We start from the raw sequence: 15,585 nt of genomic DNA, 5'->3' as shown, positions 1-15,585 counted from the left end.
ACAATATGCCACAGGAACACACAATGCACCGCACACAGCCGGGAAGAGACGCAGGCTCCACACACTCACACTGCAGGGATACTCTGTGATACAAAACAAACACACCACAGGGATACTCTGTGATACAAAACAAACACAACAGGGATACTCTGTGATACAAAACAAACACACACAGGATACTCTGTGATACAAAACAAACACACACAGGATACTCTGTGATACAAAACAAACACACACAGGGATACTCTGTGATACAAAACAAACACACACAGGGATACTCTGTGATACAAAACAAACACACACAGGGATACTCTGTGATACAAAACAAACACACACAGGGATACTCTGTGATACAAAACAAACACACACAGGGATACTCTGTGATACAAAACAAACACACACAGGGATACTCTGTGATACAAAACAAACACCACAGGGATACTGTGTGATACAAAACAAACACACCACAAGGATACTCTGTGATACAAAACAAACACACACAGGGATACTCTGTGATACAAAACAAACACACACAGGGATACTCTGTGATACAAAACAAACACACCACAGGGATACTCTGTGATACAAAACAAACACACACAGGGATACTCTGTGATACAAAACAAACACACCACAGGGATACTGTGTGATACAAAACAAACATGTAGGGATACTGTGTGATACAAAACAAACACACACAGGGATACTGTGTGATACAAAACAAACACACCACAGGGATACTGTGTGATACAAAACACACACACCACAGGGATACTCTGTGATACAAAACAAACACACCACAGGGATACTATGTGATACAAAACAAACACCACAGGGATACTGTGTGATACAAAACAAACACACCACAGGGATACTGTGTGATACAAAACAAACACACCACAGGGATTCTCTGTGATACAAAACAAACATGTAGGGATACTGTGTGATACAAGTGTGATACAAAACAAACACACCACAGGGATACTATGTGATACAAAACAAACACACGCAGGGATACTGTGTGATACAAAACAAACACATCACAGGGATACTGTGTGATACAAAACAAACACACCACAGGGATACTATGTGATACAAAACAAACACACGCAGGGATACTGTGTGATACAAAACAAACACACCACAGGGATACTATGTGATACAAAACAAACACACAGGGATACTCTGTGATACAAAACAAACACCACAGGGATATTCTGTGATACAAAACAAACACACACAGAGATACTATGTGATACAAAACAAACACACGCAGGGATACTGTGTGATACAAAACAAACACCACAGGGATACTCTGTGATACAAAACAAACACCACAGGGATACTCTGTGATACAAAACAAACACACGCGGATACTCTGTGATACAAAACAAACACCACAGGGATACTCTGTGATACAAAACAAACACCACAGGGATACTGTGTGATACAAAACAAACACACACAGTGCAGGGATATGATTGGGTGGTACAATGTGGAAAGATAAATAAATAATAATACAACTATGTACCTGCTCCAATTCTGTTCCACATGAAGTTTCCATCAAACCCTCCAAGTAAGCTGCGAACACACACACACACACACACACACACACACACACACACACACACACACACACACACACACACACACACACACACACACACACACACACACACACACACACACACACACACACACACACACACACAATGATTATTTCATATATAAAGACAAATGTATGTATTGTTGCCATGGCAACTTACCACCCAAGGCCAGAATCATGTGACCAAGCGGTGGTCCGCTGTCGTCTATGAAGAAGACTCTCTTCATGTAGAGAGACACAAACTGTCCATAGTAGACCTCGTCAAACCTGTACACACACACACACACACACACACACACACACACACACACACACACACACACACACACACACACACACACACACACACACACACACACACACACACACACACACACACACACACACACACACACACACACACACAGTCTAGAAGTGAGTTATTCCATGTAGATGGATATACAGTATATGAGTACAGGAGTAGTACGCACACCACGGCGTTGGGGTAGCTGAGGCGTGAGAGTCGGGTCCAGAAGGAGAGCAGTGTGAGCAGCAGCAGAACCAGGTCCACTTTGGCAGTCACCACCAGGGGGAGCTGCAGCATCTTGTGAATAATGCTGTATAAAAAAGGGACAAGCGGTAGAAATGGATGGAATAGACTGTATTTATATTATTCACATGTAAAAAACACCTCAGTGTTTATTGTCTATTGTGAGCAAACTGTGGTGCTGAATCTCCCCCAGGGATCAATAAAGTACTTTATATTCTATTCTATTCTACACCAGGGGTCTCCAACCTTTTTTGCACCGCACACCGGTTTAACGTGGGTATTTTTCTCAGGGAGCGGCTTTCCACTTGTGCCAGATAAATACAGCAAAAATAAGTGCATGAAAAATACAAGTGACTATAACGCTGAATATTTGAGATTTTAGAGCACTACATGCTGTTGAAAAGCTCGATGGAGACGATGATTTCATTTTCCAGCATGATCTGGCACCTGCCCACAGTGCCAAAACCACCAGTAACTGGTGTACTGACCATGGCATTACCGCCCTCGACTGGCCTGTCAACTCCCCTGACCTGAACCCCATAGAGCAGGGGTCGGCAACCCGCGGCTCCGGAGCCGCATGCGGCTCTTTGACCACTCTGATGCGGCTCAGCTACATACTTGCCGACCCCCCAGATTTTCCCAGGAGATTTATGGATCTCAGTGTCTCTCACAGGTAACTCCAAGGGAAAATATAATCCTATTTACACTCTAATTACTAAATAAAGGGAGTGCCCTAATTGCACTGCAGTAATTGTCCTCTATAGCATTTACAAACAGCGTGCTAGCCCGGCCACAAGTTGTATGTTGCTTTTACTTGCACACGTAGGAGACAGCAAAGCATACTTACTCATCAGCCACACAGCTTACACTGATGGTAGCCGTATCAAACAACTTTAACATTGTTACGTTAAAAAATATGCGCCACACTGTGAACCCACACCAAAAAAGAATGAAAAACACATTTCTGGAGAACATCCCACCGTAACACAACACAACCAATACCCAGAATCCCATGCAGCCCTAACTCTTCCGGTCTACATTATACACCCCCGCTACCACCACATCAACCCCCCCCTCTCCGTGCGTTGGTTGAGCGGAAGAGTTAGGGCTGCATGGGATTCTGGGTATTGGTACCGTCAGTGTAAAATGTGTGGCTGCTGAGGTAGTACGCCTTGCTGTCACTTACGTGAGCAAGCTGAAACTGCATTCTACATGTGGTCGAGCAGGTACACTGTTAGGGCAGGCTGTAGAGGGCGCCAAAAGCAGTGTCATCATGCCCTGATATTCGGGAGTCTCCCGGGAAAAATGAGAGGGTTGGCAAGTATGACGCTATCAAGCGCCACTCATTCAAAACTCGCGGGCCGCACTAACATCAAATTTCCACATCAAAGTGCGTGCCGGTGCGTGTGTCGGAGACCCCTGGTTAACATAGCACAAAGAGCTTTGTATGCGGTGTTTTTCATTTTAAATTTTAAATTTTTTTTTGTGGCTCCCATTATTTTCTTTAATTTGTGAAACTTGCCAAAATGGCTCTTTGAGTGGTAAAGGTTGCCGACCCCTGCCATAGAGAATGTGTGGGGTATTGTGAAGAAGCAGCTGAAAGACACCAGACCCAATAATGCAAATGAGCTATTGAAGCATCCTGGGCATCCATAACACCTCAGCAATGCCACAGGCTGATTGCCTCCATGCCACGCCGCATTGACGCACGTGCAAAAGGATTACCAACCAAGTACTGAGTGCATTAATTCACCATTTCAAATGTTTGATTTTGTTTTGCTGTTATACATTTTGTAATGAATCCAGAATGTATGACATTTTTGTTTTTCTAATTGCATTACAGAAAACGAAGAACTTTATCACAATATTCTAATTTTCTGAGACAGTCCTGCATAGATATCTAACGTATAGGTGAGGGCGGACCTACGTCACTTCCGCCTACCAATCCCTGGCAACCGGTCGCCATATTGAATTCGTTGAAAACAAACCAGCTCACAGCGAACACAGCATTGACAGAAAAAGCATTTAACGAGGTTTCACTGCATTTTAAACGGTTCTAAATGGCGTATGATTATGTAAATAGTCTTTCCAGTGAGGCTAGGTTAAGATACGAGTTAAAATGTTCTGTAGTTGGATTAAACCACTGCCCTTACCGCCTTCCAGCAGATGCGTGGACTGATAATCCTACACAATGGCCGGACATGGAATTTGGAAATCTATATGTCTACCTCACAAGCGCACCAGGTATATTATTTCATATCTATAGAAAGCCTAATCAAATTTAAACGAAACCGGTTTTCGAAAATAACCTATACAGGCTATGGACTATATAGCAGACCTGGGCATTCTGCGGCCCGCGGGCCACATCCGGCCCTTTGTGCGTCCCTGTCCGGCCCGCGTGAGGCCAATCATAAATTACAAAATACATTTAAAAAAGTATCTATGTCGAGTGTGCAATACAACGGTGCTGCTTTTGTTTTGAAAAGCGTTATTTGTATTACTTCCGTGTGGACGTATGCGTGTGCGTGGTTGTGAGTGAATGTGAACAGCTGCAATCACAAATGACAAAATAAAGTTGAAAAAACATCTATGTCGTGCGCGCAATACAACTGTGCTGCTTTTATTTTGAAAAGTGTTATTCATGAGCGTATGTCCGGGTGTAACCTGTGAGTGAAGGTGCACAGCGACAAGTGATGCACGGTTTACACCCGTGACGCTAAAAAGAGAAAAGTTGATGAGGAATGGCGTGTTTTCAACAAGACATGGACTGCCAAGCAACGTTCCCTCTGAGGTGCGCGCCTGCACAATTGCGCACTGCTCAAGCGTCCTCTGCGCACAGCAAATATATGCCGCGCACCAAATCAAATCCCATCTGAATTCTAAACAAAATAAACACATTTATTCTGTGTAATTTTGCAATGCAACTCTGAGTGACAGTGACAACAAGCGGCCCTAACGGTGTTCGTCAACACGTTCAATTATTGTAATGTCTATCGCGATGCTTCGAGGCTAGGAATTATATCCATCACTTTATTGAGCAAAACTGTTTGTATTCGGCCATAACCACACCAAAAACATGAGTAAAACACTTCTATCTGGAAAAACTAGTCATTTTCTGCCGTACAAACCAGGCCAAAACCAACTTGTCATCTGTCACCAACACGCATACCACTAAACCACTGGTGCGTTTATGGCCACACAAAAAGTCGGACAACTCAAACACCACACAAAGTTACACTATGACTCCTCAATCATACGTGTGCTTATTTTACTGTCATTTATTATTAATGTTAATTTATTGATATTAATCATGGAATGCTGTAACTAGAGAAAGTTACAGGAATGCACACTTCATCCTATGCTTACATTTCATTGTGCAACATGAGGATGTTTAAGGGGAACTAAATGTGATCTCTGAAAGGGGTACAAATTATTTCCAAAGCACTGCTTTTGGTATAAAGTTAAGTTAGGTTAAATGAAAGTATTATTATTATTATTATTATTATTATTAATCTTACGGTATACATCAAAAATAATATTGAGCAAAATTTAATTGAAATATTGTCGATGTGGCCCTCCAGCAGTGCTCAGGTTGCTCATGCGGCCCCCGGTAAAAATTAATTGCCCACCCCTGCTATATAGTATATACCGCATGTTATTTTTGAACAACAACAACTTCAGCTGTTGAACGTTATAAGGTACAAATTCAACAAGTACAACATTAGCACGGACGGTATAGCCAAGTTGTGGTTAAGAGGGTGGATTTTTGTTCCTTATATTTACCAGAAACGAAGTGATCCGAACACGCGACCCGGGACTTTGGGGGACTCCAGTGAGAACCGTCCTCGTTTTCCCGGTGTAAGGCTGCGAGCCATTTGTCTCGTCTCTGTGGGCTTTTATCACGCTTTGGCAGAACAAAATACAACCTTTGTTTTCCCCGTTTCCAGTTGTGGTTAGCACAACCAAAAACAACACAGTTTTTCGGCATTTTAGAGGCAGAATGACAGGTTTAATCAGCGTAGGTCGACAGGTTAAAGAGTAATGGCGACGGTTTGTTTTCAACGCCAGTCTGGTTGCTATGGCTCGAAGAACCCGTATGTAGCTCAGTTGCCCGGATGTCGGCCCTCACCCATACATACGTTGCTTATGTAGCATGTATATATAACGTAATCATATTGTTTCTTCAATTTAAAAATAGCTGACTGTTTTTTTCCCCCCTTCTCTGGGATTATATTCCCAGATTTGATCTGGGACGTCTGGTAATTTATAGCATATAATAACATTCTATTACTGTTGAGCAAACTATGAAAAATAAAACATGTGTCCTTCATCATAGCTACACGTATGACAAAAAAGCGCGTGAAAATCAGTGGTATTCAGTGAGGTAAAATGAATTAAATGCGCTGACAGTTCATTGCTCCTGCCAAATGACTTGCACTGAGTGGAGCGGATCACCACTCCAAGATGGCGGCCCCGCGTCTCGTCAGCGCCAGTAGCGCTTCATGCTGCGTACCCTTAGAACAGGGGTCACCAACGCGGTGCCCGCGGGCACCAGGTAGCCCGTAAGGACCAGATGAGTAGCCCGCCGGCCTGTTCTAAAAATAGCTCAAATAGCAGCACTTACCAGTGAGCTGCCTATATTTTTTAAATTTTATTTATTTACTAGCAATCTGGTCTCGCTTTGCCCGACATTTTTGATTCTAAGAGAGACAAAACTCAAATAGAATTTGAAAATCCAAGAAAATATTTTAAAGAGTTGGTCTTCACTTGTTTAAATAAATTCATTAATTTTTTTACTTTGCTTCTTATAACTTTCAGAAAGCCAAATTTAGAGAAAAAATACAACCTTAAAAATGATTTTAGGATTTTTAAACACATATACCTTTTTACCTTTTAAATTCCTTCCTCTTCTTTCCGGACAATTTAAATCAATGTTCCAGTAAATTTATTTTTTTAATTGTAAAGAATAATAAATAAATTGTAATTTAATTCTTCATTTTAGCTTCTGTTTTTTCGACGAAGAATATTTGTGAAATATTTCTTCAAACTTATTATGATTAAAATTCAAAAAAATTATTCTGGCAAATCTAGAAAATCTGTAGAATCAAATTTAAATCTTATTTCAAAGTCTTTTGAATTTATTTTAAAATTTTTGTTCTGGAAAATCTAGAAGAAATAACGATTTGTCTTTGTTAGAAATATAGCTTGGTCCAATTTGTTATATATTCTAACAAAGTGTAGATTGGATTTTAACCTATTTAAAACATGTCATCAAAATTCTAAAATTAATCTTAATCAGGAAAAATTACTAATGATGTTCCATAAATTATTTTTTTAAGTTTTTGTCTTCTTTTTTTCGGTTGAATTTAGAATTTTAAAGATTCGAAATTGAAGATAAACTATGTTTCAAAATTTGTCATTTTTTTTCGTGTTTTCTCCTCTTTTAAACCGTTCAATTAAGTGTAAATATCATTAATTATTAATAATAACAGAGTTAAAGGTAAATTGAGCAAATTGGCTATTTCTGGCAATTTATTGAAGTGTGTATCAAACTGGTAGCCCTTCGCATTAATCACTACCCAAGAAGTAGCTCTTGCTTTCAAAAAGGTTGGTGACCCCTGCCTTAGAACATGTCTATGGGGACCACTGTTGTACACTAGTTACTTTTGTAAGCTTTGAACTTGAACTACGTCATGGTATCTATGTTCGTTAACACATTTAGGTTGTGTTTGCGTTGTAAATAGTTCATAGTGAACTCTTGACGCATCAGAATGTTGGCAAACACGTAGAACGCGATAGCTGTTAGCATTAGCCACGCTAGCCGCCAACTAGCAGACTTATTCATGACGCTAGCTTGCTAAGCTAACACTTACCTCGTCACAGCGGCTCCGCCAGGTGGCTCAGACGCTTCGGAGCGGCCAGTCGGGTCATCCTGGCCGCGGTGTGCAGCTGCCAGGTGGCGGTCCGCGTCTCCTCGTCTCCTCCGTTAGCCGCTCGCAGGAGATCGATGTTTCCTGACGATTAGTGCTGCCTGGCTCCTGGGCCATCTTGTTGCTATGGAAACAGCACTCACTCCCGCTTTGTTGTTGTTTTGGATCAGTTCTTCTGCGTTCCTGCAGAAATAATCATTCCATTGCAAGCTTTAGGTAGCTTTTGTCTCATATTCTACTTTTATTGTCTCTTTGATGACTTTACAATAAAGACGTTAAAAAACACGAACCTGAGATTTGACGGGGTTTTTTTTTGTACGAAACTAGTCCATCAAGTTGATTATTGAACTTTATTCCACGCACTTTTCAGCTGACAAGTCGAATAGAAAAAGAGTAGTCACTAAGAGAATAAGTTATAAATCGTTGCTTACACTAACAATGACCATATAAGTACTTCCTGAATGAACACGTGACCTTGGCAGGTCTAGCGTTGTTCGCAAAAGATTCAATTGGAAACATTTGTATTGCTGCTAGCTAGTCGTTATTTCACACACACACACGCGCACACGCACGCACGCACACACACACACTTTTAGTGCTAACTTCACGCACGTGACACCACCCAGTCACGTGACCGTAATGTGTACAAAAATCTCACTAAATGTTTATGGAATGTCACAGAGTCATGTGACCGTGGGCTAAAATGCGATGTGTTAGAGCGTGACGCAATCACGTCACAAGTGGATGCCGTGACGTAGTGACGACATCATAATATCTCCCTATATGGTGTGCAAGGGCAGACGTCAGAGCGTGTATCGTGGTAGAGCGTGGCGTGATGATGTCATGACGCGATGATGTGGTAGAGCGTGACGTGCCGATGACGTCATAGCATGACGCTCTATGTTGTGTTAGAGTGTGCTGTGATGATAACATTATAATGCGCCAATGTACAATGTGGTAGAGCGTGACATGGTGATGCTGTGACGTGATCATGACATCATACCATGTAACTTTGATGTGGTAGAGCGAGACACGATGATGACCTCATAGCATGTCACTGTGTAATGTGGTAGAGCGTGACACGACGATGACATCACAGCGTGTCACTGTATGATGTGGTAGAGCGGGACGTGATGACATCATAGCATGTCACTATGATGTGGTAGAGTGTGACGTGACGATGACGTCATAGCGTTTCAGTGTATGATGTGGTAGAGTGTGACGTGACGAGGACATCATAGAATATCACTGTATGATGTGGTAGAGTGTGACATGATGATGACATCATAGCATGTCACTATGATGTGGTAGAGTGTGACGTGATGATGACGTCATAGCGTTTCAGTGTATGTTTTGGTAGAGCGTGACGTGACGATGACATCATAGCATGTCACTGTATGATGTGGTAGAGTGACGTGGTGATGACATCATCGCGTGTCATTGTATGATGTGGTACAGCGTGATGATGACATTACATCGTGTCACTGGTGTGGTAGGGTGTGACGTGATGATGACATCATAGCGTGTCACTGTATGATGTGGTAGAGCGTGACACAATGACGTCATAGCGTGTCACTGTATGATGTGGTACAGCGTGACGTGACAATGACGTCATAGCGTGTCACTGTAGGATGTGGTAAAGCGTGATGTGACGATGACATCACAGCGTGTCACTGTATGATGTGGTAGAGCGTGATGTGACGATGACATCATAGCGTGTCACTGTATGATGTGGTAGAGCGTGATGTGACGCTGACATCATAGCGTGTCACTGTATGATGTGGTAGAGCGTGACGTGATGATGACATCATAGCGTGTCACTGTATGATGTGGTAGAGCGTGACACAATGACGTCATAGCGTGTCACTGTATGATGTGGTAGAGCGTGACGTGATGATGACATCACAGCGTGTCACTGTATGATGTGGTAGAGCGTGACGTTGTAGAGGACCTGGCGGCCATTGTTCCAGGCGTAGAGCGCCCGGTCTCGGGGGTTGTAGTCCAGCATGGACAGGTGACCGTAGGTGTTGCCGAGGGGGACGTCGATGTACTCGTAGGTGGAGGAGTTGGTGGCGAAGGCGTAGTACACCTTGGTGGCGCCCGAGTAGCCGTTGGTGACGTACAAAGTCCCGCAGATCATGAAGGCCTCGCCGGCGCTGCGCTTGGGATGGTTGGTGGTCCAGCTGCGGACCACCTGCAGACTGTCGGGGTCCAGCTGGCTGAGCACGATGTTCCCCGCGTTCTGATTGGTGGCGTAGACGGCCCACAGCCCGCCCTCGTCCACCATCAGGTCGATGTCGGAGTGCCCCCCCCAGGAGTAGTGGTACATGTTGTTGTAGCCGGCGAAGTCCAGCTGGCGCGAGCGGCTGATGAGCGACGACCTCAAGTCGAACTTGATCAGCGTGTGACTCTGGAACTTGTTGAAGAACAGCGAGCCGTTGTAGACCACCTGACCCGTCCCGGACCAGGGGTGGGGCAGGCGGTGCGAGGTGAAGTTGTCGCTCGTCATGAAGTCCTGCACGGACTTGTACTCCCGGACGAAGCGGTTGTTATGGTAACCGTCCATGTACCACACCTGCGGGAGAGCAGACGGCAGAATGATGCGGCGCCCGCTCGGCTGACGCCACCCGCCAACTTACTCGGTTGTCCCCTGCCGGCGCCAGCGGGTCCGTCATCCACGAGCCGAACCTGGACCCCGAGGTCTTGATGGTGACCGGCTCTGCGATCCTGGTCAGCTTCCCGCAAGCTAGAAAAGCAGAGCGCACGGGTCAAGTGGAGGTCGCCGGACGGACGCCGAGCGCCAGCTCACCTAGCCGCTGCATGCAGGCCCTCAGCCGCTCCTCCAGGCTCGCCACGCGGCCGTGCAGGTCCTGGTAGTCCAGGGCTCCCAGCTGGTCCTGCAGCAGCGCCGTCACGTTGGCCGCCTCCTCCTTGAAGCGTCTGACCAGCAGGGCGTCCGCCTTGTAGGCCTCCAGCAGCGGGATGAGCGGCCGCAGCTCCTCCATCTTCACCTTGATGGACTGAGCACCAGGTTCTGGTCAGTACCCGCCCCGGTTCTTCACAGAGAACCCCCTGAGCTCGTGCAACCAAACCTCAGTCCCTGACAACTTCCAAGAGTTTCGCTTGCTAGCTTTTAGCTCGGTAGTCAGCACGCTCGCCTCTCATGCCGCCGCCCACTGAGTACTGGACCGCTGCACTCACCTGGCACTCGGCTCAGGTAACCAAACCTCAGTCCCTGGCAACTTCAAGAGTTTTTGCTCGGTGGCTTTTAGCTCGGTGGTTGAGAGAGTGAGCACTCACCTGGTACTGCCGGGCCGCGTTGCTCTCATGCCCCTCCTCCACCTGCTTGAACTTGTTCTCCAAGCCCTTTAGCTCCGCCTCCATCTTCTCCACCATCTGCAGGTCTCGCCGCGTGCGCTGGTCCAGGACTTCGATGGACCGGCTCATGTTCTGCACCTGCGTCGCGTCAATAAGTCAATTGGTTTGGGGCGTGAGAGACTCGCATGCACGGCGGGTTAGGTCAGGGTTCTGGTCTGGTGACAAAACAGCGGTACTGTTTACAAGTTGCAACCATTTACAGTAAAAAAAACTGTAAAAAGCACGGCCTACATCTTACGGTAAAAAACAGGCAGCTCAGCCGCCAAAATGTTACTGTAAATTTGAGTCACTTTTTCCTGTACCAGGAAAACTGTTCCGCTACAGAAGATATTTGCCCACTTCACGGCAAATGAGGTTGTTTACTGTAAATGTAATAGTTTTGTATTCACTGTACTGTAAAACCGCTACTACATATTTTTCACTGTAAAATTCTGCCGACGGAGCACCGATTTTTTTTCAACGTGAAAGCCACGAGCATTGTTTTACAGTGCCTTACTGTCAATGCTACGATCATGGCCACAAAGTTAGCATGCATGCTAGCAGAGATGTGTAGTTCCCATACCTTCTCCAGCAGGTGTCGCACTTGCTTGTCCCTATTTACATTTGTGTGTGTGTGTTTTAATTTGTGTGTCTGTATTTCCATTTGTGTGTGTGTTTTAATTTGTGTGTCCGTATTCCGATTTGTGTGTATGTGTGTGTTTTCATTTGTGTGTCTGTATTTCGATTTGTTTGTTTTAATTCGTGTGTCCGTATGTTCATTTATGTGTGTGTTTTAATTTGTTTGTCTGTATTTCAATATGTGTGTGTTTTAATTTGTGTGTCCGTATTTTGATTTGTGTGCTTTGTGTGTCCGTATTTCCATTTGTGTGTTTTAATTAGTGTGTCCGTATTTTGATTTGTGTGTGTGTTTTAATTTGTGTGTCTTTATTTCAATTTTTGTGTGTTTTAATTTGTGTGTCCGTTCGTCGATTTGTGTGTGTGTTTGAATTATGTGTCAGTATTTCGATTTGTGTGTGTTTTAATAGATAGATAGATAGTACTTTATTGATTCCTTCAGGAAGTTCCTTCAGGAAAATTTGTGTGTCCGTATTTCGGTTTGTGTGTGTGTTTTAATTAGCGTGTCCGTATTTGGATTTGTGTGTGTGTTTTATTTGTGTGTGTGTTTTATTTGTGTGTCTGTATTTCAATTCGTGTGTGTTTTAATTTGTGTGTCCTCTTATCGATTTGTGTGTGTGTTTTAATTAGCATGTCCGTATTTCGATTTGTGTGTGTGTTTTAATTTGTGTGTCTGTATTTCGATTTGTGTGTGTTTTAATTTGTGTCTGTTTGTCGATTTGTGTGTGTGTTTTAATTAGCGTGTCCGTATTTGGATTTGTGTGTGTGTTTTAATTTGTGTGTCTGTATTTCAATATGTGTGTGTGTTTTAATTTGTGTGTCTATATTTCAATTTGTGTGTGTTTTAATTTGCGTGTCCATATGTCGATTTAAGTGTGTGTTTTAATTTGTGTGTCTGTATTTCGATTTTTGTGTGTGATTTAATTTGTGTCAGTATTTCGATTGTTGTGTGTTTTAATTAGTGTGTCTGTATTTCAATTTGTGTGCGTTTTAATTTGTGTGTCCGTTCGTCGATTTGCGTGAGTGTTTTAATTTGTGTGTCCGTATTTTCATCTGTGTGTGTGTGTTTTAATTTGTGTGTCCGTATTTCAATTTGTGTGTTTGTTTTAATTAGTGTGTCCATATTTCGATTTGTGTGAGTGTTTTACTTTGTGTGTCCGTATTTCGATTTGTGTGCGTGTTTTAATTAGTGTCTGTATGTCGATTTGTGTGAGTGTTTTAATTTGTGGGTCCATATTTCGATTTTTGTGTGTGTTTTAAGTTGTGTGTCCGTATTTCAATTTGTGTGTCTGTTTGTCGATTTGTGTGTTTTAATTTGTGTGTCCGTATTCCGATTTGTGTGTGTGTTTTCGTTTGTGTGTCTGTATTTCGATTTGTGTGTTTTAATTTGTGTGTCTGTATGTCGATTTGTGTGAGTGTTTTAATTTGTGTGTCCGTATTTCGATTTTTGTGTGTTTTAATTTGTGTCCGTATTTCAATTTGTGTGTGTGTTTTAATTTGTGTGTCCGTATGTCGATGTGTGGGTGTGGTAAACATAAATACATTTTTATTTAATATATTTTTATTTAATAAATTTTAATTTGTGTGTCCGTATGTCGATGTGTCTGTGTGGTAAATATAAATACATTTTTATTTAATATATTTTTATTTAATACATTTTAAATTGTGTGTCCGTATGTCGATGTGTGTGTGTGGTAAACATAAATACATTTTTATTTAATATATTTTTATTTAATACATTTTAATTTGTGTGTCCGTATGTCGATGTGTGTGTGTGGTAAACATAATACATTTTTATTTAATATATTTTTATTTAATACATTTTAATTTGTGTGTCTGTATGTCGATGTGTGTGTGTGTGGTAAACATAAATACATTTTTATTTAATATATTTTTATTTAATACATTTTAATTTGTGTGTCCGTATGTCGATGTGTGTGTGTGGTAAACGTAAATACATTTTTATTTAATATATTTTTATATAATACATTTTAATTTGTGTGTCCGTATGTCGTGTGTGTGGTAAACATAAATACATTTTTATTTAATATATTTTTATTTAATACATTTTAATTTGTGTGTCCGTATGTCGATGTGTGTGTGTGGTAAACATAAATACATTTTTATTTAATATATTTTTATTTAATACATTTTAATTTGTGTGTCCGTATGTCGATGTGTGTGTGTGGTAAACATAAATACATTTTTATTTAATATATTTTTATTTAATACATTTTAATTTGTGTGTCCGTATGTCGATGTGTGTGTGTGGCAAACATAAATACATTTTTATTAAATATATTTTTATTTAATACATTTTAATTTGTGTGTCCGTATGTCGATGTGTGTGTGTGGTAAACATAAATACATTTTTATTTAATATATTTTTATTTAATACATTTTAATTTGTGTGTCCGTATGTCGATGTGTGTGTGTGGTAAACATAAATACATTTTTATTTAATATATTTTTATTTAATACATTTTAATTTGTGTGTCCGTATGTCGATGTGTGTGTGTGGTAAACATAAATACATTTTTATTTAATATATTTTTATTTAATACATTTTAATTTGTGTGTCCGTATGTCGATGTGTGTGTGTGGTAAACATAAATACATTTTTATTTAATATATTTTTATTTAATACATTTTAATTTGTGTGTCTGTATGTCGATGTGTGTGTGTGTGGTAAACATAAATACATTTTTATTTAATATATTTTTATTTAATATATTTTAATTTGTGTGTCCGTATGTCGTGTGTGTGGTAAACATAAATACATTTTTATTTAATATATTTTTATTTAATACATTTTAATTTATGTGTCCGTATGTCGATGTGTGTGTGTGGTAAATATAAATACATTTTTATTTAATATATTTTTATTTAATACATTTTAATTTATGTGTCCGTATGTCGATGTGTGTGTGTGGTAAACATAAATACATTTTTATTTAATATATTTTTATTTAATACATTTTAATTTGTGTGTCCGTTCGTCGATTTGCTTGAGTGTTTTAATTTGTGTGTCCGTATTTTGATTTGTGTGTGTTTTAATTTGTGTGTCCGTATTTCAATTTGTGTGTGTGTTTTAATTAGTGTGTCCATATTTCGATTTGTGTGAGTGTTTTACTTTGTGTGTCCGTATTTCGATTTGAGTGTGTGTTTTAATTTGTGTCTGTATGTCGATTTGTGTGAGAGTTTTAATTTGTGGGTCCATATTTCGATTTTTGTGTGTGTTTTAATTTGTGTGTCCGTATTTTGATTTGTGTGTGTATTTTAATTTGTGTGTCTGTATTTCAATATGTGTGTGTAATTTAATTTGTGTGTCTGTATTTGGATTTGTCGGTCTTTCTGTATTTGGATTTGTGTGTGTGGTTTAATTTTTGTCTGTATTTCAATTTGTGTGTGTTTTAATTTGTGTGTCCGTATTTCAATTTGTGTGTCTGTTCGTCGATTTGTGTGTGTTTTAATTTATTTGTCCGTATTCCGATTTGTGTGTGTGTTTTCATTTGTGTGTCTGTATT

At 41.0% G+C, this 15,585-nt stretch overlaps 1 protein-coding gene across 2 annotated transcripts in view; it reads right to left on the bottom strand.

Annotated features, from left to right (window-relative positions):
- Positions 1 to 8,282: 8,282 nt before the first annotated feature.
- The window catches only part of LOC133632659 (noelin-like), a 47,728-nt gene continuing 40,425 nt past the window's right edge, over positions 8,283 to 15,585 (bottom strand). The window contains exons 1-5 of one of the 2 annotated variants that reach the window (XM_062025221.1): positions 12,006 to 12,339; positions 11,366 to 11,521; positions 10,875 to 11,085; positions 10,705 to 10,811; positions 8,283 to 10,640 (exon numbers count right to left, since the gene is read on the bottom strand). In XM_062025221.1, coding sequence (XP_061881205.1) covers positions 9,978 to 10,640; positions 10,705 to 10,811; positions 10,875 to 11,085; positions 11,366 to 11,521; positions 12,006 to 12,086 — 1,218 coding nt within the window. In that variant the 5' untranslated portion in view covers positions 12,087 to 12,339 and the 3' untranslated portion in view covers positions 8,283 to 9,977. Of the gene's footprint in view, positions 10,641 to 10,704; positions 10,812 to 10,874; positions 11,086 to 11,365; positions 11,522 to 12,005; positions 12,340 to 15,585 lie in introns of those variants that run through there. The other variant, XM_062025220.1, reaches the window with a different exon arrangement.

Source organism: Entelurus aequoreus, linkage group LG17 (assembly GCF_033978785.1).
Source record: "Entelurus aequoreus isolate RoL-2023_Sb linkage group LG17, RoL_Eaeq_v1.1, whole genome shotgun sequence".
Classification (NCBI taxonomy): Eukaryota; Metazoa; Chordata; class Actinopteri; order Syngnathiformes; family Syngnathidae; genus Entelurus; species Entelurus aequoreus.
Note: the sequence above shows the minus strand (reverse complement) of the source record. Positions and strands in the feature narration are given on the sequence as shown.